This window comes from Dipodomys merriami, unplaced genomic scaffold (genome assembly GCF_024711535.1).
Source record: "Dipodomys merriami isolate MVZ:Mamm:240054 unplaced genomic scaffold, mDipMer1.0.p SCAF_1, whole genome shotgun sequence".
NCBI classification, from domain to species: Eukaryota; Metazoa; Chordata; class Mammalia; order Rodentia; family Heteromyidae; genus Dipodomys; species Dipodomys merriami.
The window spans coordinates 45,159,446-45,185,454 of NW_027202270.1; the positions used below are offsets into that span (position 1 = coordinate 45,159,446).

The 26,009-nt window shown below is 40.8% G+C and overlaps 1 protein-coding gene across 13 annotated transcripts in view; it reads right to left on the reverse strand.

Moving 5' to 3' along the window:
* The window catches only part of Myo3b (myosin IIIB), a 397,916-nt gene that overhangs the window by 193,907 nt on the left and 178,000 nt on the right, over positions 1-26,009 (reverse strand). For 12 of the 13 annotated variants that reach the window (XR_011371567.1, XR_011371573.1, XM_070021235.1 and 9 more), the window contains 4 exons: positions 24,702-24,855; positions 23,547-23,635; positions 21,593-21,722; positions 2,080-2,175 (listed from right to left, as the gene is read on the reverse strand). Coding sequence is in view for 11 of the 13 variants with exons in the window: in XM_070021235.1 (XP_069877336.1) it covers positions 2,080-2,175; positions 21,593-21,722; positions 23,547-23,635; positions 24,702-24,855 (469 nt within the window). In the remaining 2 variants the exon portion in view is untranslated. The remainder of the gene's footprint in view (positions 1-2,079; positions 2,176-21,592; positions 21,723-23,546; positions 23,636-24,701; positions 24,856-26,009) is intronic. The other variant, XM_070021226.1, reaches the window with a different exon arrangement.

The following is a 26,009-nucleotide window of genomic DNA, read 5'->3' on the forward strand; positions in this document are numbered from 1 at the left end:
TGAAGATTGCCAAGAGAGGAGACATAGGCTGAATTTCCACCGTCTGATGGCATGTCTGTCTATGGCATGCACTCTCTCAGGCATTTCTCTATTATCTTTACTTATGTTTGTGTCTTGCCTGAATTCTTTTGCCAGACCTATGAACTGAGGTTGTTTAGTTGCTGTAAACTTTCTGGTAAGATATTTGATGCATTGGCTCAGAAATTAGAAAATAAATGTCTTTTCTGACCTAGACTTATTGAATCGTTACACCAGCATGCATATTAACGTATAAAAGTCAGTAATATTATGCTGGGCACCAGGGGCTCATACCTTCAATCTTAGCAACTTAAGAGGCTGAGATCTGAGGATCCCAATTCAAAGCCAACCTGGGCACAAAAGTCCCAGTGAGACTCTTATCTACCAAAAATGCCAGAAGTGGAGCTGTGCCACCATCAGGCCCTGAGTCAAGCATCAGGACTGGCACCAAAAAAAAAAAGTTACATTGTTATTCACTAATAAGGAATTATCTGAAAAAGAAATTAAGGGAAAATTCAATTCATAATGATAGCATAAAGAATGAAAGACTCTGGAATAATTGTAATCAAGAAGGTTTTTAAAAACCCACAAAACTTATGCACTAAGACATTACTGAAAGTGACCGAAGACGATACCAACAAATGAAAGGACATCAAATGAAAGGACCAGGAGACTTAAGATGGAATTTTTTTAAATTAAAAATTCGAATAGTATCCAAACTCTTGATCTACAACTCAATACAATCTGTATAAAAATCCCAAAGGCATATTTTGCAAAAACAAGGAAAAAAAAGTCCTAAAATCCACTTGGAACCAGAAAATTGCCAAAACAATCTTGAGAAAGAACCAACCTGAAAACTGCACATTTTCAGGCTTTAAAACATATTATAGCCGGGCACCGGTGCTCACGCCTGTAATCCTAGCTACTCAGGAGGCTGAGATCTGAGGATCGAGGTTCAAAGCCAGCCTGGACAGGAAAGTCCATGAGACTCTTATCCCCAATAAGCCACTAGAAAACCGGAAGTGGTGCTGTGGCTCAAGCAGTAGAGCACTCGCCTTGAGATGAAGAGCGCAGGGACAGCGCCCAGGCCCAGAATTTAAGCCCACGACCAACCCCAAACAACAACAACAAAAACATTACAGTCATATGCAGTCATATTCAATGCACATTAAGTAAAAACTGAACTACATAATTTAAGGGTACAGATGGGGGGGATAAGAGGAGAGAAAAATGGAAGGTGTGACATTGATTAAGATGCATTACACTCCTAACCTGACTTCAGGAATTGCAACCTCTTTATACAACTATTCAACAATAAATTTTTTTAAAATATTACAAAGATACAGTAACTGAAACAACATGGTTTTAGCATAAAGGTGGAAGTAAAGACCAATGAAATAAAACTGGGCTCAGAATAAACCTACTATATATGACCAAATGATCCTTGACTAGGATGCTGAACCTACCCACTGCAGAACACAAATAGTAATAGGAAACAAATAGCATTAGAAACAAATAGTATTAGTAAAAATGAAATTTAATCCTTATCTTACTCTATATACAAAAATCAATTCAAAATAGTTAAAGATACAGATGTACGACATGTGGCTATAAAACTCCTAGAAGAAACATTTTATAACATTAGTCTTACAATATTTGGGGGGACAAGATACTAAAAGCACAAAACAGACAACAATTTTTTTTGAACAAAACCAAAATAGACAAGAGAGTATGCAAAATGAATAGTTTTTGTGTGGCAAAGGAAACCACCAAGAGAACAAAGAGAAAACCTATATGGTAAGAGAAGCTCTTGCTAACCATCCATCTGATAAAAAGACATAAGGAACTCTATAATCAAGAGCATGAGATAAACAGTAACAAAAGCATCCAATTAAAATATGGTCAAAGTGCTGGAGTAGACATTCCAAGAAGGCATACACATCTCTAACAGGCATGTGTTGAAATATTATTTGGCTTTAGGAAAGGAAAACTTGTTATCTATCACAACAAATGGATGAATCTGAATGCTATTATGCTAAATAAAATAAGATAGTCACTGACCCACAAATGCTCCATGATTCCACTTATATGAAGTTTCAAACTCAGAAGGTAAGGATAGAATGGTGGTGACCAGGGTCCAGGTTGGATGGGAAGCTTCTGTGTGGAGAGTATTTAGTGTCAGTCATGCACTATTGCACCAACAATGTACATAGAGTGAGGGTTTCTGTATTGTGCAGTTAAAAATGTAATGAGAAGAGGTAGATTTCAAGTTATATATTTTTTCTACAAAAAAATAGGGTACTGCAAGTCACTGGAAAAGATTAAACAAGAAAGAAAAAAATGTTGAAGAGAGTTTTGCTGAGAAAGTTGAACAGCAGAGAACCCCACTGTGAGGACTGAGAAGCTGAAAAGATTAAGACACAGGATCTTGTACTAGAAAAATCTATCTTCACCTCTAGTCACCCATGTTAACAGAAGAACAAGAGAGAAGGATGTATGTTAATTAAGTTAAGCTTTCTATAATATGGGAGCCTTCCTAAGAAAAAGAAATGGAGAAGAAGATAAATATGATAGGAAAAAGAATATGATCTAGTGGCACAGCTTGAGCATTGCTAATTTGAAACTCCCAAAAGCTCCAAAATCTGAAAATGTTGAGAGCCTCTGTGATACCACCCCCACCCCACTGAACCTTGTTTCAGGCAAAAACATTTTTGTAGCATTACTATTTTGTGTGTTAGCGACTGAACACAGATCCTTGCACGTGATGAGATAAGTTCTACCACTGAATTAGGCCCTAGCCCCATGCACAAAAGTTACTTGAAATATTATACAAAATAAGGAATGGGTTATAGCTCAAAAGTAGAATACTTGTTAGGTTCTGGATTTAATCCCCAGCAACACACACACACTATCTATCTATCTATCTATCTATCTATCTATCTGTCTGTCTGTCTGTCTGTCTGTCTGTCTGTCTGTCTATCATCTGCCTTTGTACCTATCAATCATCTATCTTATGTAAGAATGTATGTATGTATATACACATATGTGTGTGAATATATGTATATAAGGAAAAGAAAGAGAATATGAGATTACCTTCAGAATGGATACTAAATAGGGTGTGCATGAAACAAATTTGTCTTTAGACTTAGGTCCCATTCTCAAGATAACTACTTAGTACATGCAAATATTATCAAATCTGAAAGGCCCAAAATCAGTAACACTTCTGGCCCCAAGTATTCTGTACAAGGGTCTCTCAGCCTGTATTATTATGGTGAAGATAATGGTTTGCTGTGAATAATTCAATAGGTCTCAAAGCAGAGAGTAAAAGGCAAGAGACTAGGAAATTTTCACCAATTAATTCTCTTTGTGAGCAACCAAATCACCCAAGAAAAGAAGAGGGAGAAGAAGGGGTGGGGAGAGTGGGATGACTGACAGGCAAACCACTCTCAATCCTGCTGCTTTTCTGTCTTTGAAGGCTCAGCCTGGCTTCTCAAACTCCCCCCTCCCTTCCTGATTTACCCTCCCACACTTCACCAAACCAAGTGTGTAAAGAGAGGTGTTTGCATTTTTACCTATACTGTCATTTGGTTCTGTAGAAATTTTTTTTAAGTTGTCAATGAAAAGAAGTGTTATAATTTGTATATATGCAAGATGCTCAAGATTTCAAAGTTTTAGTAAGTGTAGCACAAAGATGTCCAAATGTTTCCTCTGGTGATATCTTCAGAGGCTAAAGTGTGATTAATAGCCCAGAAAGAACCCTTTGAAGCAGGATTGGTGACATCAAAGTCGTAATCCAGGGGTGGCAGGAGCTTTGGAAGGAGGGGGAAGCATTTTCACACATTTCAAAGGATTTACAGCGTGAATAAACAATAGACCTGCAGATGTGACACACACACACACACACACACACACACACACACCTTTCAGAAATGTAACCTAGAAGTTTCCATTTTAATTTAAATGTAAATACAGTGTTCACACTCCTTTCAAATGGTAAGCATCCACTGAGCTTCACCCAGCAGCCTCTTCCTGCCCAGCTTCCCTTCCTTACCCCAGAGCCCTCCAGCTCTTGTGTCCAAAAAACTCTCTGTGGTGGCATCTGGTGCAATTCCTATCCTACTTGGGAACTAGGTTAAAGGAGTCACAGGAAATGGAGCTAGCAAGGCACCCACACATTTCCCTGGTTCCAGCTGAAAGGGAAAGAGACAGGAGGTCTGAAGACAGGGCTAGAACTTTCACCTCTTGGATGTCATCTTCAGTTTCTTCTGAAGAATTGGCCCAACAATGGAATTCTATGCCTCCATCAGAAAGAATGACATTGCCCCATTTGGTAGGACATGGAAAGACTTGGAAAAATATTATATTAAGTGAAGTAAGCCAGGCCCAAAGAAACATAGGTCCCATGGTTTCCCTTATTTGCAATAACTAGTATATGTCTGAGTCAAGGAGAAAAGGTCAGATAAGTTGATGTTAGGGAAATCTTGCCCATGTAATTGTAAACTCTCTGTACAGTATTTTCACAATAAAAAAAAGTCAAAAGAAAACAAAAAAGAATTGGTCCAAATCATAGGTGGATATTTTAGAGACTCAAGTATAGACTTGAATCTCCCTCTGCTGCCCTCTCGGGGTTTGCAGGATTTGTTGCAGGGCACTTGGACATTCCTTGTGACATCCTTTGGTTTTAATTTTCCTTCCAAACACAAGCAATAAGCCAATAAACAGATGCATAATTGCAAAGCAATGTAAAAAAAAATAAAAGCTGTCTGAGTTTAATGGTTACAACATAAGGAGCTATAAGCAAAAAATCAAACACTTCAGTTCATATAACAAGATCAAGTCATCTAAGCCAGAGAATTAAGATCCAGCATTCAGTCAGCTTGGATACCAAAGATGGAAACCACAAGTTACTGTCCACAGGACAATAGAATTGTGTGACTCCATCAACATGACCTCCTTTTGGGAAACACCTGCCAAAGCAAATGGGTGACTATTCACTACAGAATCTCTTGAAAGACCCATCAATTCTTCCATGGCAAGTGTCAAGTGCCAACCACAGAGAATGTGCTATGATTCTATTCCATCAGTCCTAAACTGTTCAGGAAGCTTAGGCTGAAGGATTGTGAATTCAAAGCCAGCCTGAACTACAAAGAGAGAGAGAGTCTCCAAAACAAAAGCAACCAAGGAAACAAACAAGAAGCTACTGAGTAGAGACATCACAGCAATTTAGAGCAGAAAGTGTTATAATAAACCTCTACATAAAATGACATGAAAAAACAGAAGATAAAAATGAGAAAAAAAAAACCCAAAATCTGCCAGGGGCCGGTGGCTCACGCCTGTAATCCTAGCTACTCAGGAGGCTGAGATCTGAGGATTAAGATTTCAAGCCAGCTGGGGCAGGAAAGATCAGTGAGACTCTTATCTCCGATAAACCACCAAAAAACTGGAAGTGACACTGTGGCTCAAGTAGTAGAGTGCTAGTCTTGAGCAAAAAAGCTCAAGGACAGTGCCCAGGCCCTGAGTTCAAGCCCCACAATGAATGAAAGAAAGAAAGAAAGAAAGAAAGAAAGAAAGAAAGAAAGAAAGAAAGAAAGAAAGAAAGAAAGAAAGAAAGAAAGAAAGAAAGAAAGAAAGAGAGAAAGAAAGAGAGAGAGAGAGAGAGAGAGGGAGGGAGGGAGGGAGGAAGGAAGGAAGGAAGGAAGGAAGGAAGGAAGGAAGGAAGGAAGGAAGGAAGGAAGGAAGGAGAAGAGAGAGAGAAAGGAAGAAAAAGAAAGAGAAAGGAATAGAGAGAAAAGAGAAAAGAAGAAAGGAAGAGAGAAAGAGAAACGAGAGACAAAGAGAGAGAAAGGCAGTGCCTATAGGAAATGAAACTGGTGATGTATTTTGCTTGCCAGCATGACTCATATCTAATCACCCATATTCCCATAGGTCTAGACATCCCTATACATGCATTTCTCAGTGTGGGTAGTCAGTCCAGAATTTAGGATTTTTTTCTAATTTATAAAATTCTAGTGTTCAGAAAGGCCTCCTTCTCTTCCATTGAACCTTATATGTGCCATGTGTTGAAGAATAAAGTTAAAGTAACTTTTATTTCTTAAGTATAGACATTGATTTTCTAGGAACTTTAAAGAACATGTGATATAGTATTCAGGATATTTATTTTGAAAAATCTCTCTAAACAAGTTTTATTCTACAGACATTGGATACAATTATTGTGGGGTTTTTTTCCCTTAAAAAGAACAGCACCTATTAAAATAAAGGCCAGCAAGGATTACTTATCTGATGAAGGAATTCTACAAATATCACAACTCTGTTGATTCCAGGGGCTGCAGCTAGTCAATACACCTGCATCTGCATCCTTTCAAGTCAAAGCAAGTATGTTTTGATTAAAAACTGCTGTTGGTATTAATTTCCAGAAATAGAGAAATGACTTGGAGCTAGAAGCTCCTTGAAGGTAGACCCTAAGTATTCCTATTCCCAAGAATTAATTTAAAGGCTATTTCCTGAACATTTGATGTTAGAATTGCAAAGTGCTCTACATACAGCAAACATTAGAAAGCTTTCTAAGACAATGTATCAGAACAACACACCAGACTGTGACTACCCTTTTCTACTAAATGTGAATGGCTCCACCTTCTCTTGACAAACTTGGTATCAGACTCTTCACTTGAAGACAATATATAGCTTATCATACTGAGCAAATAAGCAACTGACTGTGAACCATGAGTAATAACCCCAAATGTAATAAACTTCTGATTTAAGTATTTCTGGAGAATGTCTCATCAAAGCCAAAGATGTCTTTAGTGATGAATGCAACTCCGAAAACTATGCACAGATCTAATTAACATATAAAGCCTTTCACTCCAAATTGGATTCTAAGCTCCTTGGGGGCATGTACTAAATCTGTTCTTTCCAATATACATTTACTGCTTAACACTATATACCTGCTATATAACTTATATGCCTACTATATAGTAAGTGCTCAATAAATAGGTGAATGCTGATGAGTGAATGGGCCATGTGGCACTGACTTTTTATTTAACCAACTATCCAGAGCCCTCTGCTGTAAGCCATAACTCATGTCATTTCCCTCCACATGCCTTGCTCTTAGTTGGGTCCTGACCATGCCATGATCTTTTTCCTATTATGGACTCTGATCAAGCTATTTGATGCCTGGATTGCAGAAAAACAGTGGTTAAGAATGTGATTTCTAGGGTCAAACTGCCTGGAGTTTGTCTCCGCTCTGCTGCTTGTTAGAAGACTTGGGTGACTTACATGTCTATTTAGTATCTGGGTTTCATCATCTAGACGGCTCCAGGAACATTTACTAAGCTTGGGGAATAAATTGTCTCTGTTAAATTTATCATTAACACCAAGTATCATTAATACAGTGGCAGGAGAGACACTGATAACCATGCTGCAAGGGGTTTGATGGGAGCCAGGAGAAGCTTCTAGAAGTGCTGGTTAGTCAATGAGGTCTGGTTGAAGTTAAACCACTGGGCTTAACTCAGTGATCATTTTACAGCATATATTTTGAGACTGTTAAAAAGTACTGTTCATAAAGTGTTCTAGTAAAATAGTTTTACATAACAGCCAATATTCTATTACTTAGAAACACATATGATTCTAGACTAGGATAGCAGGATGGCTAGAGGAGAGCAAGAGAGATCCCATAGTAGTATACAATATTATCTATCTACTGCTTTATTTTTGTAACCAGAGATGAAAGAAATAAATACTGAAATCTACTTCTTTTGCTCCCTATTTGTCACTCTTCTACAGACAAGCAAATAATATTAACTATAAGTATTTACTGAGTGTTCCCATGTAGTGAAAACTATGTTAAGTGTTGAAAATAAACTACTTTATATAATCACCCTGGGAGCCATGCCAAACACCACAAAGAAAGGAAACTGAAGCTGGGCGCCCGTGACTCACGCCTATAATCCTACCTATTCAGGAGACTGAGATCTGAGGATCACAGTTCAAAGCCAGCCCAGGAGGAAAGTCCATGAGACTCTTACGCCAATAAACCACTCAGAAAACAGGAAGTGGCACAGTAGCTCAAGCGGTAGAGCACTAGCCTTGAGCTGAAGAGCTGAGGTACAGCATTCAGGCACAGAGTTTAAGTCCCATGACCAACAAAAAAAAAGGAGACTGAGGCAAAGACTGTTCAAGCCTCACAATCAAGGTCAAAATCCAGTGCAATAGCTTCCAGAGGGCACCTCCAAGATGCCCTAATTATACTGTGACTATTTCAGGAATTTTGATATTATATTGGGCAGACTGCTGAGTGATGAATGGGGTTGCTGCCTGGCCAAACTCATTAAACCCACTGATTCGAGCTGTTATCTTGGTGTTTTGGTCCTTTATACACAGAAGCAGTCAGCTGAATAGCAGTTCCATTGATTACCCAGCAATCACTGTTGCAGCTAATCATCTGGAAGAGTTGGGTTGGTTTTGTTTCTGTGTTGTTGTTGTTGTTGTTTTTAAATAACTTGAACTGCTCTTGCAAAGCATAAAAAAATGGAATGGCTCTACTAAAAAGGAACCTTCATAAGATTTGAGCAGCCCTCGCTCCTCCCTCAACTCTCAAGTTCAGTGGAGCAGCATTTAATTTAGTTTTTTGTACATCTCACATGTGCAAGCCAGTAAAATTCACAATTGTAACTCCACGCAGCTGTGGTTTACAGCTCCTCTGCACAACATGTCGGCACCAAAGCAAAATGATGAACTTTATAGGCTTCTAACATATGGGCCAGTCTGTTAGAAGCTGGTCTTGTGTTCTAAAGAGAAAAATACAGTTTCTATTAGCATGACTCAAATTCCTGGGGTTAAAAAAAAGGTGAAGTGTTGATCCATTTCTAAGTACAGAGATTATAACTATAATAGCTTTGTTTCTAATCTATTTGATTTAAAGTACCTGAGGTTATCACTTAGTAATGGGGGAGAATGACCTGCACGTTCCTTTATAAAGGATTTTATAGTGGGATGAGTTAATAAATTATAAGAGACTTTGAGACCTTTTCTCGAATGGGAGCTGTTGAAACCTGAGCTGAAAGAACCTTCTATCTTAAATATGAACATTTTTCTTTTCTATGAATGAGAACACTACAGAGAAAAGCAGAATTAATTTTTCTCATATTTCTCACCATTTGAAAAGTCAAGGCTGCTGTATTTGCTGTACTTGGTAGGATCATTAAAGAAATCAAACACAATGGCCTAAATGCACATGCCAAGCACCAGTGGCCCATGCCTGTAACCCTAACTGTTCCAGTGGCTGAGAGCTGATCAGTTTGAGACTTGCCCACAGAAAAATCTTCTAGACTCCATTTCTAAAACAACCATCTAAAAACCAGGCTAGAGGCATGGTTCAAGTGGTAGAATGCCAGCTGAGAACAAGAAAGCCAGTGAGATCAGAAGGCCTAGAGTTCAAACTCCAGTACACAATACTTAAATGATAGATATATGGATAGATGAACACATCGATATGTAGGTGGGTAGATAGATGATGACAGACAGACAGACAGACAGCCCATTCACTTTCATATGTAGGAGCTATGCAGGAACTATTCAAGTGTTCTGGGGAAAGACCATGAGTTTGCTTCACAGTAGGTAACTAACTTTCCCAATATTACAGCCATAATCACAACTCAATATTAAAGTTGATTTTAGTTTTTCTTTGTCTCAAGGACAGAGCAATGCCAGGCATTAGATCTATCTAGGTTAGGAAAAGAGAGGAACTCATTAAGAATAGATTCATATCTGGCTCTGGAAAGAAGTTGGAGATAGGAAAGATTCTGGACGGAAATCCTAGGCTCTGCAGTACCTTCTTGTGCTAGATCAACAGAGGCCACAGAATCTTGGTCAGCAGGTTGTTTTCACAAATGAATCTTAGAGTTTTCAAAGCCCTATGAGTACATCAAAGCTCTCTTGTTTTTGCTACAATAAAGATGTCTACTGGACGTTCATAGCCACTATCTGCCTCAGTTCTGGCCATGAAAAATCTCTAGCCATCTCACATCATAGCCCTAGTCCATGAAACACTTCAGAGAAAACAAAAATTGCTCCATATAGAAAATACAGGACTCTTCTATATTTGCAAAATGAGCCATGGAAAGTGGTGAAAAATGGAACCCTATATATCCAACCTCTCTCATGCACTAAGCAAAGGTTTGAGGTTCTTGCTATACAATAAATAATTGCTTTCTTAAGAAAATGAATCTAGAGTAGCAGTCTTCCTTACCATCTTGCTTTATTTTCTTCAGGATGACCATTTAGACAGGCACCTTATAGTTCTGCGTCTCTTTTTTTATTGGTTGTCCTAGGGTTTGAACTCAGGACCTCAAATGTGGTAGGCAAATGCTCTATCATTGGAGCTGCAGCCCTAGTCCATGCATTGGAAAGCAGGAAAAAGGCACTCTTTGGGCTACAGCCGTAATAAAACAGTTTGCAAACATATGATATGTGACTAGCCTGACCTGAAGATGCTTTCTTTTCTTTTTCCATATCTGAGGATGCTTTAAGTGTAAAGCAAATGCCAGATTCTTTTAAAATAAAAAGTATAAAAAACTAAAATACCTCAATTTTTATTACACGCTAAAGGATAATATTCTAATATATGAGTTGAGAATATACTATTAAATGATTTCACTTATTTATTTCTACTTATTTCAAAGGAGCTTATGGGCATTCTGAAGGGTATACTTCTCTAAGATTCTCCAGAGAAACCCAACTGACAAATTCAAACCATCATGGCCAAGACAACAGTTTGTCTAAAGACTGTTTGTGATCCTGTCTAATCTGGAGCCTTTTCCTAAGGCAAACCCACCTTGTAGATATGGAAGCTGGCCAACACTCTGAACCAAACCTGCCAAATACCTGCTCAGGTGGATCCTAGCCTGTCTGCTGACTTCCTGTCTAGTTCTCTTTTTTCCTCTACCCGACAGACTAGGAAAACTATAATTTTAAAGAAAAGGAAACATTCAATCTACTTATAGCTGAACAGATTTATATTCTCCAATTGGAGAATATAAAACCTTTTGCAGTAGAAGGGGAGGAATGAGAATTTCAAGAGATGTTCTCCTTACTGTCCAACCACTCCCGATACTTGCCCTCATCAAGCCTCATGAAGAAAGTTGGATTCTTTTTGAAAAGGGCTAGAAACCATTGACAAGCTAAGATAAAGCCACAAGAATGTAGAGTTTCTCCTGGAGGTGTCCTTCTGTCTCTCGGAATCTCTACATCTTGCTCTAATGGGTTTGAAGCCATGGACTCCTGAGTTGAATCTCTCAGATCTCTGAGCAGGGAGGTGGCCTGTTCACTCCTGCCCACCAGCGTGGTACTTCAGGGAAAACAATCACTTTCAGAGTCCAGAAGTAACTGCAGTCTCTTCTGCACTCCCCAGCCTACCATAGACTTGGCTCTGCAGACTAAGTCTATGGAGTTCAGAATAGAGTTCCTTCTGAAATTCATAGCTTGTTAAAATAGACCTTGGGCTCTGCTGGGCTTGAGGCCAGCACCATAAATCACAGGCAACCTACATTTTTGATAGGCTTCAAGTGCTTCCATCAGGAAATGCCATTCACAGATTGCTCTTGGGCTTGGCTGAGCACCAGCATGCCAGCTCCTTACTAGAAGCTGAAAAGAAGAATCAACCAAATGGATGGAATCTCTAATCTCAGGGATTCAAATTTCAGGGTTTCCATAACTGAACCCAACCAAGAATTTCTGGAGGAGGTGATGGTAGAACTGAGTTTTGAAGAAAAAATTGAGAGGCAAGAGGTAGGGAGGGGGTGGGAGGGATGGAAGGGATGGTGGTGTGGTAGTAGTATAAAGTCATTCTAGAAAGCAGATCTGGCATGAAACCAACAGCTAGCAGTAGCATACAACTGTGTGCTCTGCATATAAATAAAATACAAGGCCAACTCTGTGCTCTCATAGAGCTTATCATATAGGCAGACAGGTTGGTCTCCTGAGACATAACTAACTGTTCAGTGGAGAATACAAGTGCTGACTTGTATAGCTCCAGGTGTTAGATTGATGGAGAAGAGGAACTCACAATAGTTAAGAGATCCTTGATGTCACTGCCCTTTTCCTGAGACAAGAACCTGACAGTCACCATTCTCTCCTTCCAGCATGAGGTCTGCAGACCTCACCTGACCTTTGTCTTCCACAGGAATAAAGTGAGGTGTGCTTTCTTTCATTAGCATGGTTGTTGATCATGAAGAGTTTGGGCGATGCTAAACAAATTGAACAACCATCTGTAGAAGGCTGAAACTGGATCCCTGTCTGCCACTCTCAATCAAAGGGGTGGCATTGATCAAGATGCACTGTACTCATCAACTGACCTGTTGAGTTGAAAGTCCTTTGTACAAATACAGAAAGATAATAATCAGCTTGCTCTTCAAGTTAGTTGGCTTTCATTGTATGGTGGACACACCCAGAGTATCCATGTGACAATATTAATACAATAATTTCACTGATGACAATAACACAGTCATTTAAAAACAAAAACAAAGATGGTGATTCATTAGCAGACTCACAAAGAAGGCCAATAATGTTGGGGTTGAAATTTTAAATAAGTTAGCCAAAATCTATCTTAAAGGTAGATTTTTGAGAAAAGACCTAAACGAAGAGAAGAATCCATGGGAATGTTTTTGGGGAAAAGGTTTTAGATACAGGGAACAGCAAGGGACCTGCATAAAACCCACAGCTAGGATTATATTTAATTGGGAAAGATTAGGAGCTCCCCATTCCCCAAGTTCCAATATAAGCAAAGATAACTTCTCTCACCACTTCCATGCAACCTATTATCAGACATGCTAGACAGTAAATAAGGCAAGGAAAATAAATACTTTTTGATCTAGGATTGTAATGGAAGACATACAAGGATTCTTTCAAGAAAATATAATCGCCATTAGAGGAAAACCCCTAAAGAATCCATAAAAATAAAAAGTGGAAAGTTTATCAAGGCTACAAGATGAGGTCAATACACAAAATAATCTTTCTAAGTCAGGCACTGATGGCTTACACCTGTAATCCTAGCTACTCAGGAGGCTGAGATCTGAGGATCACAGTTCAAATTCAGCCCAGGCAGGAAAGTCTATGAGACTCTTATTATCACTAAACTATCAAAAATAAAAGTTAGAAGTGGAGATATGGCTCAAGTGGTAGAGAGCTAGCCTTGATTAAAAGCTCAGTAACTGTCCAGGCCCTGAGTTCAAGCCCCAGAAGTGGTGCGTGCACATGTGTGCACACACACATATATGTACTGCACACACACACAATTATCTTTCTACAAATTAGCAAAGAACAATTGAAAGTACAAATAAATTTATACAAGTTTCAAAAATTTGAATACTTAGGTATGATTCTAACAAAAGATATAATAGCATCCCTATGCTGAAAACCACAAAACACTGAATGAAGAAATCAAAGACTCAAGTCAATATACACACCATGTTCATGGATTGGAAAACTCAATATAGTCAAGATATCAGGTCTTACTAATCTATTTGATCTATATATTTCATGCAATTGTAGGCCTGGCAGAAGAGCTCAAGTGAGAGAGCACTTGCCTTACTAGTGTGAATTCCCCAGTTCAAACTGCAGGATCCCCACCAAAATCATCATAATAATAACCTCACAGAATTTTTTGAAGATACAGATAAATTGAAATTTTAAATTTACAATGTAAACTCAAGGAACTGGGACAGGTGAAACTTTTTTTTTGGTCAGTTGTTGGGCTTGAACTCTGGGCCTGGGCACTGTCCCTCAGCTCTACAGTTCAAGGCTAGCACTCTACCACAGAAGTAGCCACAGTGCTACTTCTGGCTTTTTCTGTTTATGTGGTGCTGAGGAATAGAACCCAGAGCCTCATGTATATGAGGCAAGCACTCTACCACTGAACCACCTTCCCAGCCCCTGAAACCATTTTTTAAAATGATTAAGCTAGGCACTGGTAGCTCACTCCTGTAATCCTAGCTACTCAGAAGGCTGAAATCTGAAGATCACAGTTCAAAGCCAGCCTGGTCAAGAAAGTCTGTGAGACCACCAGCAAACTGGAGGAAATGTGGCTCAAAGTGATAGAGCACTAGCTTTGAGCAAAGGAGTTCAGGGACAACACACAAGCCCAGAGTTCAAGCCTCATGACTGACAAAAAGAAAAGATTAAAGGGGAAGGCATAATACTACCCGACTGAAAGGCTTGCTATAAAGCTGTGATTGTCAGGGTGTGAGGGAGTATGAATAAATGGTGGTCTCATAGATTAAGGAAACAGGCTTGCATATAAAAAGCAACTGATTTTTAATAAATGTACAAAAACAGTCAATGGAGCAGGAATAGTTACTTTAAGAAGTAGTTTTGAAACCACTGAACATACTGAAAAAATAAACTGCAACTTCAACCTTCATTTAAAAAATAATAATTCAAACAGGACTGTAGATCTAGAGTGGCAATGTAAAAATATTTGTTCAGCATCTATTTACACACAGATATCCACACACAGACTCCCTGGCTACACCCTAGCCCTCACTAGTCAGTCTTGACCACCCTTACTCAAATTTCCTTTCATCCTGGAGCCCACCCTGCCAGCCTCTGGCAGCTCAGCCCACCCCCTGCTCAGCAGCCAGACATCGCACTTCCCTCTAGCTTCCTTCTTAGACACCCCCTTCTGCTTTGAGAGCCCTTCTCTGTGCCCGGCCCATGTGACCACCCACTCCACCGCCTGCTGCCTTCCAGTGCTGCGTATCCAGAGTCAGCCTACCTCTTTTCTCCAAGACTTGCCAGTTTTCTCCACACTGCTATTTTCTTCCCAGAAGCATCTCTTCAGTAAAAGATGCCTTCCATCATACTGAACAATGAGATTTCCCTGACTTTTTCTTCTATGTTTACTTGTATAGACATAGTGCTTTTATTGATCCATATATTTATTTTCAAACCTATTCCAACTTTACATTTTTGTCATTCTTGATATATTTTTGGATTTGGCATTGGTTTGTCTCTGATAGCTCTGGCTGGGACTTCCCTCTATTCCATTTAGAAGACACCTATGCACAGCACCATGTCTCCCCCCATGCTAATTCAGGATTATTTGTTGACTGGCATGCACTCTCCAATTAACAGAAAGAAGCAGGCCTCCCACAGCGCATTTCTCCAGGGCTTCCCATGGGACTGGCTTCTTTGTATGTTCTTCCCCTATGGTGTAACCCCTGCGCCACTGTATTTGATTCAGGTGTCCTGCATCTTGTATGTACATTTTTCTAATTTGGGGAGGGGAAAGGAAATAACAAGATGCTAAAATAAGGATACAGGATGACCCATTGTAACAACGAGATGTACAAAACACAATGTTGAAAATGAACTTCACAGCTTTGGGGGGGGGTGGAGGGAGGAGTTGGGGAGGAAAGGGATGGTGTGGAAAAACAGGAGGGGGGTAACAATGTTTGATAGGAAATGGACTCATTACCTTACTCATGTAAGTGTAACCCATCTGTACAGTATCTTCATAATAAAAAATATATATTAAAAAAAAGAAGGAGGCTGGGAAGTGGTAGAGTGCTTGCCTTGCATGCCTGAAGCCCTGGGTTCGATTCCTCAGCACCACATAAGCAAAAAGAAAAAAGCCAGAAGTGGCACTGTGGCTCAAGTGGTAGAGTGCTAGCCTTGAGCTGAAGAGCTGAGGGACAGCACCCAGGCCCAAAGTTCAGGCCCCACGACCAGACCCAAAAAAGAAGAGGAGGAGGAGGAGGAGGAGGAGGAGGAGGAGGAGGAGGAGGAGGAGGAGGAGGAGGAGGAGGAGGAGGAGGAGAAGGAGGAGAAGGAGGAGAAGGAGAAGAAGGAGGAGAAAGAAGGAGAAGAAAGAAGGAGAAGAAAGAAGGAGAAGAAGGAGAAGAAGGAGAAGAAGGAGAAGAAGGAGAAGAAGGAGAAGAAGGAGAAGAAGGAGAAGAAGAAGAAGAAGAAGAAGAAGAAGAAGAAGAAGAAGAAGAAGAAGAAGAAGAAGAAGAAGAAGAAGAAGAAGAAGAAGAAGAAGAAGAAGAAGAAGAAGAGAAGAAGAAGAAGAAGAAGAAGAAGAAGAAGAAGAAGAAGAAGAAGAAGAAGAAGAAGAAGAAGAAGAAGAAGAAGAAGAAGAAGAAGAAGAAGAAGAAGAAGAAGAAGAAGAAGAAGAAGAAGAACCACCACCACCACCACCACCACCACCAGGCTCTATCCATGTCTGTGGCCTTGAAACTTTGTTATTTAGCTCCAGGTCATTCTCCAGACTCATTTGCTACACTGCCAGGCTAGAAGAGCAACTGTGAGTGGAAAATAATGATGATGACACAAGGCATCTCTTATGGCATTTTGCCATTCACTTTGAGAACTAAAGAATCAAGAACCAGACTGGTGACATCAAGGATTTCAGCAGCAAAGGTGTTCAAATATTATTCTAAAATATTATCAGATGGGGCTCATTTTGTTCCCACAGACGACAAAAAGGGAGCAAATATAAAGAAAGACTTTACTATTGATTTTCCCTGCCAATCAAATTCTAAAGAAGAGTGAAATCTAAGAGACCACAGACTGAAAGCAATAGAGGCACAGCTGAGTTCTAGGTTGAGAAGCAAAGCCAGACTCTAAGGCTGAAGGCGTGTTCCCTCTCATCAGCTCTTCCTCCAGCCCCCTCCCTCCCCAGTTTCTCAATGTTCCTAATTTACTTTAAATCCTAGATATTATGTGAAAGTCTGAAATCACAATTCAAGTTTTTGATTTTTCAAGTTCTTTTTGAAACTTCTTTAATCCTATCCTCTGAGCTTTTTGAACTTTTCTCTAGTTTACTAATATCAAGTAGAACATTCTCCTGACAGGAAAATTATCCTAGGAAACCTTATTACAACATTTTTCCTTTTATTTTTATTTATGTATTATTGTTGCTGCTGTTGTTCTACTCCTAGGGCTTGAACTCAAGGCCTAGGCACTATCCTTGAGTGTTTTGTTTTGTTTTTCTCAAGGCTACCACTTTACCATTTGAGCCACCACTCCATTTCTGGCTTTTTTGGTGGTTAATGAGAGTCTCACATACTTTCTGCTTGACCTGGCTTTGAACCTCAGATCTCAGCCTCTTGGGTAGCTAGGATTACAGGCATGGGCCAATGGTACCCCACTCATATTTCCTTTTTTATTTATGACATCTTTCTTTTCTTTTTTCTTTCTTTCTTTCTTTTTTTTTTGCTTAGAGCATTTAGTTGAAAAGTGCTCATAGTGCTACTAGTGAAAGTAGTTTTATAAAGTAGTAAAACCAAATTTCTACCCAGAAAATCTCCTGAGAATTTCCAATCAATAGAAAGAATTACAAAGAACTCACCATTTATGGGGAAACATGGACCAGAAACCGGAAAATGCTACAACAATCCCAGCTCTGCTTTTATATTACGGTCCCCTCTATACTATAATTGGCTGTGCCATAATGCCCCCCTAAATACCAATATGCTAATGGCTGAGTCCCCAGTTTGACATTACTGGGAACCTTTAAGAGATAGGACCTAGTAAGAAGTCTTCAGGTCATTGGGGGATGCCATCAAATGGGACTATGGAACCCCCCCATCTATTCATCATCTTCTCTTTTACTTCTAAGCTACAAAATGAGCAGTATTACACACACACACACACACACACACACACACACACACACACACACACACACACACACACACATTCCCTGATGTGCAATGCCAGGCCTAAGGCAAGAAGACCAACTGATTTGCACTGAAACTTCAAAACGATAAGACAAAATAAGCCTCTACTTTTTTCTAATTTGATTCCTCCCACGTATTTGTTATAGTGATGGAAAGCTGATGAACATGGTTATACACACAGACGTTGGTCCTCAACACTTGATAAATAACAAACCAAATCTCAATACTTTTTCTTTTTTTAAAAATACGTGTGTGTCAGTCCTGGGACTTGAACTCAGGGCCTGAATGTGTCCCTGAGCTTTTGCCCAAGACTACCACTCTACTGTTTTGAGCCACAGCGCCCCTTCTGGTTTTTTGGTGGTTAATTGGAGATAAAAGTCTCATGGACTTTCCTGCCAGGGCTGGCTTTGAACTGCAATCCTGAGATCTCAGCCCCCTGGGAGGCTAGGATTACAGGGGTGAGCCATCAGTGCCCATCTCCAATCCTTTTTTTTTCTTTTGGATATTTACTAATGAAGGACATGTTACCTCTTCTGCAATCCAGAGAGGAAGCTAATTTTGAGAGCACAGGGAAATCAGCCTGGTGTCCCATGGTACCTGGTTTTGAAAGCAAAGGACAGTAATAGGAAACCTCAATTTATCTGGAAGGAATACTTAGATGAAGAAATTAAAATTTCCTTTGCATTTTAAGGGGCCTTCCTTACTTTTTGGGGAAAACAAACCCATGTTATGGTGAAATCAAATTAACATACAGACACATATGGAAAGCATCAATGTGTACCATTGACACAAGGCTAGCACACTTGTAACCAGCATTGCCAGAGCCCAAGAGCATTGCAATATTCATTAGGAGGCTTTATTTTTTTCCTTTTATTTTCTTGGTGGTACTGCAGTTTGAACTCAGGGCTTTGAACTTGCTAGGTAGGCACTCTACCATTTAAACCACACCTCTAGCCCAACTTTTCACTGCTTATTGTTTTAAGGGCATACATGCAAATGAGCCACAATCTGCCTTACATTTTCCATAGTTGCTGGGATCGCAGGCATCCACTGCCATCCCCCGCCTCCCTCCAGTGAGGCAGAGTCTGAAGGACTTTTCTGCATAAGGCTGTCCTCGAACCATGATCCTTACAGCACCTGGCTCTTTGAGAAGCTTCTTAGCAAACATCCTCTCCTCTCCTCTCAAAATCGAAAAGTCCAACCCTGGTCCTCTTTTCAAGTTTTGGACAATAGCCCCCAAGGCTTCCTAACTTTGATCTTTTTCCCTCCTCCGTGTCACTCATTCCCCGAAGGGACTCACAGTCTATATTGGTTATCTTTTAAAATCTATAACATAATAAAACAAACAAAACATATAGATATAGACATTCTTAAACTTTAGAAAATTAACATTTTGACATGCCAACACAGGATACACAACCCCCTTGAAACTGAGGTTTGAGGTGAAACTAAGGTTTGAGATCAATTAGTGCCTGTCTTGTTCTAGACAGAAAGTGAAGGTTAAGAAAGTTCTTGTGCTGAGGAGGATGAGAAGGGATGGGAAGGGGAAACAATGAGGAGGCAACAATGCTTGATAAGAAATGTACTTGTTATCTTGTCCATGTAATTGTAACTCCTCTGCACGGTATTCTTACAATTAAAAAAAAAAAAAAAGAAAGTTCTTGTGCTTTATGAGACAGTCATTACCACTGTAGTTCCTTGTTACCTTCTCATCAGAAGCTGTTCTGTATTTGTTAATTGAATGCGTTTTTACATGAATAATTCCAGAAAAAGAAAATGAATTGTGTTGTTAGTTTTGATGTTTCTGTGAGGTCTCTTAGTTATACTCAAAAGGTAGAGAAAATCAAACTTAGGATTTCAAAATGAATTATTCTATAAACATACATGTATCTCCTGACAAAGAAGCTCATCAGGATAACTAGTTTGTTCCTGATTTTTTAAATCTTTATTTCTCCTGGATGATATAGAGTGGAGCTCAAAGGAAAGATTATTAAAAGTTGTCATCTCTTTGGAAGAAAATAAAGAAAATAGAAAAGAAAATTTGAAAAGATACACATAAAAGAAAATGAAATAAAAGAGGTGAAAGAAGGGAAAAGAAAGGAAAGGAAAGAGAAAAGAAAAGAGAAATCCCTGTGGAGCTCTTTGTTCGCTCCTCTGGAATTCAGGCAACTTTGAGCCCACTGCTCCCTTTATAACCTTGCTTCCTGCATAGTGCCATCTAGTGGTCTTAGCTGTGAAATTGTTTCTATCTTGACAAACTGGCTGACAATTTGGAAATTCCAGTTATAACAGATTAGCAAGTCATTATCTATGTTTATGTGAGAGTGTAAGTATAAGCTGAAGAGTCATTTGGATAGGTTTTCGAATGTTCCTAAGTGATGGCCATGCCTGAGCATGGAGATGACCTGAGGAAGAGCCGGGGCTCCTGAGTTCACTAGAGGGAAAAACCCTGCCCACTCGTGCCCAGGAGGTCCCTTGCAGGAGGTCTCTTGAGTACAAAATAAATTAAATCCCACTGTTCCCAAAGAGGATGTGGAGAGGTGCAGGAGAGAAGCTTCTAAGGGCGCTCTGTTACAAGCTTTGTTTACAGGGCACTTCCCTCAACTTATACCCTGTAGCTCTATTTTCCTTAGCCAGGCTTTGCATTACACCTCATGGTGCTTAAAATCAGACTGGTAGTCACTCTCTTCTGGAACACAAGTGTCCTATATGGTCCATGATAAGGATTTAAAGAGGGATATGGGAAGATGAAGAAACAATGCGTGATGATAAGATTTCTCAGCTGGACACAAGTGGCTCATGCTTATAGTCCTAGCTACTGGGGAGACTAAGATCTCAGGATCGCAGTTCAAAGCCAGCCAGAGCAGAAACATCTATGAGATTCTCATCCTCAACTAAGTGGAGCTGTAACTCAAGTGGTAGAACTCTAGCTTTAAGCAAAATACCTCAGGGACAGCACCCAGGCCCTGAGTTCAAGAGCCAGGACTAGCACAAAGAGAGACAGAGGGACAGAGAGAGACAGAGATAGAGACAGAGACAGAGAGACAGAGTGAGAAGGAAGGAGAGAGGAAAGAAGGGAGGAAGGGAGGGAAGGAGGGAGGGAGGGAGGGAGAGAGTTCTCCTACTATACACAATCACTTCCCAGACATTGCTTCAAAAATCGTAAAGCCTGGATACTAAGCTATGAGAATTGGCTGACCAGCCAAAGGCAGCAGGGACCCGACCCCAGGTAAATCAAAGGCACTTGTGCCACTTAGAATCCATTTGGCAAGACAGCAAAGACCTGTGAGGTCCCTCCCATGCTTGGCCCTGGTTTTCTGACTCCTGGCATGAGGACTGATAGAGCAGCTGCACAGAGGTTAACCATAGGGAAGGCATGTGTGTTCCAGTTGGTTAAATGGTGGCCAGGGCTGCCAATTAGATAAGAAATTGAACCAAATGATCTCTGAGGATCCCACAATCAGATGACCTTTGGGTTTTGTTTTTATGGGGTTTTTGTTTGTTTTGGGGTTGTGGGGCTTAAACTCTGGGATTGGGTGCTGTCCCCGAGCTTTTCAGCTCAAGGCCATTGCTCTACTACTTGAGCCACGGTACTACTTCCAGTTTTCTGGTGGTTAATTGGAGATAAGAGTCTCACAGACTTTCCTGCCTGGGCTGGCTTTGAACCATGATCCTCAGATCTCAGCTTCCTGAGTAGCTTGGATTATGGGTGTGAGTGAGCCACTGATGCCCCGCTCAGATAACGTTTGATTTACCGTGCTCCCCCTACTTAAATCCACACGTGTCTTAAAATAATTTTCCCAATAATTTCAAGTGAACTAAGGCAGATACTGGCTGAGCCATGGACTGTAAAACACTCCTGGTTTGCATAAGTACTAGGGAGTCATTAGGTTCCCAGGTACCTGTTTTGGTTAAAGGGATTGAGAAAAGTTGTTGGAGAAGCTTGTTTTCAGATGTTCTTAGGATTACAACCACATCAGCAGGGAGCGTATCTCTGTTTTTCTCAAGAACTCCAGAGGCATCATATAACACCTGTAATACAGACCACAAGTAGCAAGTTAGCCAAGACAACTCGTAGTCACCTGAGACACTGACCAGTGAGTCGTCTGGCCAGCCATCATCTTGACACATCTAAATCTAGAGCACCTGATAAGTGGAGAAAGGAGTGATTTTTGACAATTCGTTTTATCTTGGCTTCTCGTCCAGCTGTCTTTGAAGAAAAGAATTCTATCCAAGACATATTACACTAGGATAATGGTTAAATTACATGTTCACCGTGTGCAAAGCATCCATCCTATGCACTAACCTTACTAGTATCTCATTCTCTGGGGGGCAAGCCGAGGTTTAGAAAGAGGCTGAGTGGTGGTAGGTGGGCCTCACGTCTGGCAGATGGGCTCTGTGCTCACCCCAGATGCACTCGCCCTGCATCACTAGTACTCACGCAATGATGCTGAGCAGTTTTTAACTCTCATAACACCGATGATCCAGCTCAGAGAAACTTTAAGGTCTGTTCCAAAGAACCTTTAATCGAAGCCAGGTGCTGGTGGCTCACTCCTGTAATCCTACCTATTCAGGAGGCTGAGATTTGAAATTGCAGTTTGAAGCCAGCTCAGGCAGAAAAGTCCATGAAGCTCTAGTCTCCAAATAACCAACAAAAAGTGGAGCTATGGCTCAAGTATCAGACAAGTTTTTTTTAAAAAAGGCTAAGCAAGAGCACAATGCCCTGAGTTCAAAAAACAAAAATCTCTTGTCTAAAAATACTTTTGAATGGCAAATTCAGCAAAGGATACACAGCAAGAAAGAGAAGGAGGGATGAAGAAGGGTGGGTAGGAAGAGAAGGTATAAAATGACAAGATGGAAAGAGAGGTTAAGATGAAGAGGGCAGGAATGGGAGGCAGAGAGAACAGAGATCAAGGCAGGCGCTGGTACCTCAGACTCAGAGGACATTAATACCTAGTCGGACATTGGTAGTAAGGTGAGTGAAGCAGTTAAACACAGAAACTAGTCTGCAGTTTCTAACCAAGACCTAAAGTAGACTGCATCAAATACTGCGTAGACAGAAAACACAGTCCTCCTCTTGTATTGGAATGGCTTTTTGGTCAATACCCAGTCAGGAAAAATTACCTTCAATGTCTGATATAAATATGATTGATAATTTGGACACATCCTGGATCAACAACACAATCCCAAATGTCTTTCATTGAACTCTTATCCATTTTCTCAATCCAGGGCCTCAAAAAAACCCACAGGAACCAATTAGGCCTAATTCAATTGGCTCTCATGGGAGAAACAATAACAATGAATTATGGCTATGAGACTAGAGAATTTCCTGGGTCCATCATGAATTCACTTCAGGAATGTGAAATTGACACTGGGGTGGGTTGCATGAAAACTGGAGATGCCCATTAGCACTGCAAAGGTGTAGCCTCTGGACAATAGAAAGTGTTCTTCCATCTGGCCATCTTTGGTGACCTGCAGGCCTGTTTAAAGTGCTAATAGATGTGCCCCATTGTGATCTTAACCCTCCTGCCTTACCTCCCATCTCCAAATGACTGTAGTCTATGGCTATTCATGGCAGCACACTGAGAAAGCTATAATGTGTTTTCTCTCTGGGGAGCTATCAGCTCTAGGCCAACCTTCAGGTGAGAAGCAGATGCCAGCTCTGTGGGCTACCCCAGTGAGAAATTGCTTCTGTGCCAGGAGCAGCTTCGGTGAGCAGCATCACTGACAAAGTTTGGGAGTTAGGATTTGGGTCAAGAAGAATTTTTTTAAAGGAAATGTACACTCAATCCTGTGGGCAACACTTCAGAGTAAGGTGGACATTTACTTAGGTCTGATAGCACACCCCTCACTCACCTTTCCAGCGTAGTGCTGGATGCCAAAGCACAGTTCCACCCCTTTGGGTCTCCAGAAGAATTTGCATCGCAGATTGTCTTCAAATTTATCTGTAGATTTCCATGTTGGAGAGTTAGAATGTGAATTTTGGGTTCTCTCAAACAAAAAAATATCCAGGTCAAGGAGAGTAGCTCATATAGGTAATCCTATAGGTAATCCCCTAGGTAATCCTAGCCACTGGGGAGACTAAGACCCAGAGTATTGTGATCCAAGGGTAGCTGGGCAAAAAGTTTGCAAGAGCTCAGCCCAACTAATAAAAATATTCTAGGCATGGAGGCACATGCTTGTTATCTCTGCTATACAGGATCAAAATTCAGGCCTAGGGGAAAGTAGGAGACTATTTGAAAAATAACAAAAGCAAAAAGGGGCTAAAAGCATGGCTCAGGTAGTAGAGTTCCTGCCTAGCAAATGCAAGACACTGAACTCAAATCCCAGTACTGCCTCTATAAAAATAAGAAAACAGGGCTGGGAAGGTGGCTCAGTGGTAGAGCGCTTGCCTTGCATGCTCGAGGCCCTGGGTTCGATTCCTCAGCACCACATAAGCAAAATGAAAAAAGCCGGAAGTGGCACTGTGGCTCAAGTGGTAGAGCGCTAGCCTTGAGCTGAAGAGCTGAGGGACAGTGCCCAGGCCCAGAGTTCAGGCCCCACGACCAGACCCAAAAAAAAAAAAAAAAAAGAAAACAAACTTCACCCTTCTTGAGCCATGAGAGATCCAGAGCAAGGGCTTAGATGCCAATCTGAATTATTACTGTATTGCAAAGAGGAAAGGAAGCAAAGTATTGGTTGTGGGAACTAAGGGAGAACATTCTGAAAAATTGTGTCAGCATAGGGTGAGAGTCTTTGTGTCAGCAGGAATAGGAAGAAGAGAAGAGTTTGAGAATGGCAATCGGATTACTTTAAGCCACAAATTCTATCAGAATATTACAATTAATATTAATTAATTACAATTAATATTAATCAGAATATTACAATGGTTTTTTAGAATGTAAAAAACAGGGTGTATATTTTTCCAGTCACCAGGGAGCCAAAGCACGCAGGGTGAACTCATGAAATCAGTGCCTCTGGGGACATGGGCCATGGCCATGTGCTGGCTGCCTTCTTCCAAATGGTACCTACCAACAAGGGTCTGGTCCGTTGCCTGAGGAAATCGACTCTCCTCATCTAAGAGTGCAAGCAGGCCCAGGGGCTTCTGGAGGAACATGTCCAGAAGTGGACGATTGTCCTCATAGTCCACAAGGATGGCATCAATGCCCTCATTCTGGTACTCCATCTGTAGGGAAACTGAGAGTTAGTCTCTCCATCCCCAACTGGCCTTGGTATCATCAGCATACTTGGGCCTGGATTTCCCAGCAAACTTGATTGTGTGCAAGGGACAGGATGTGCTGTGTGTGTGTGTGTGTGTGTGTGTGTGTGTGTGTGTGTGTGTGTGTGTGTGTGTGTGTGTTTTATACTAGAGTTTGAACTCAGGGCTTCATACTCTTTTTTTTTTTTTTTTTTTTTTTTTTTTTTGTTGGTCGTGGGGCTTGAACTCTGAGCCTGGGTGCTGTCCCTCAGCTCTTCAGCTCAAGGCGAGCGCTCTACCACTTGAGCTACAGCACCACTTCTGGTTTTCTGGTGGTTTATTGGAGATAGGAGTCTCACGGTCTCTCCTGCCCGGGCTGGCTTTGAACCGCGATCCTCAGATCTCAGCCTCCTGAGTAGCTAGGATTACAGGCATGAGCCACCCGCGCCCGGCGGGCCTCATACTCTTGCTTGGCTTTTTTACTCAAGGCTAGTGTCTACTTGAGTCACACCTCCACGTGTGGCTTTTGGATGGTGACTTAAAAATAAGAGTCTGCCCAGGCTGGCTTTAAACCACAATTCTCAGCCTCCTGAGTAGCTAGGGTTACAGGTATGAACCATCAATGCCTGGTTTTTATGTGTACTTTAATGTGACTTTAATGGCCCAAGGCAGCTGGAGCCAGCAAAAGCTGTCTCCCAGACTTGGAAACTCATAATCCAGAAGTTTTGAAAGAAAGGAAGTCAAGCTGCAATTTTGTGTTTTATCCTTGTTCTATAAAGGAATCATGAAAACCTAGAAAATTGGGAAGAAAACAAAAAAAACTCTAGCTTTCCCAGGGAGATAAATGGAAGGATCCCAGACAGAAGGAAGGCCGAGTTCTGCACAGATGAGTAAGAAGAAGAGTCCAGATCCTGTAGAAACACATTGCTAGATGTGGTTTTGTGTTTATGTGTTCCCAGGATAGTGACTGCCCCCTCTCTGACTCTTCTGCTTAGGTAGAGGTGGCAGAAGAAGGGCCCCCACATCCTAGCCTCCACCAGCTCCTGAGCCTCGGGCTCAGGAAACAAGATTTCCACTTCCAGAAATCCAAGAACGTATCTGACTCTTTCCTCTCAAGTTACTGAGATGAGATGTCTGGTGTA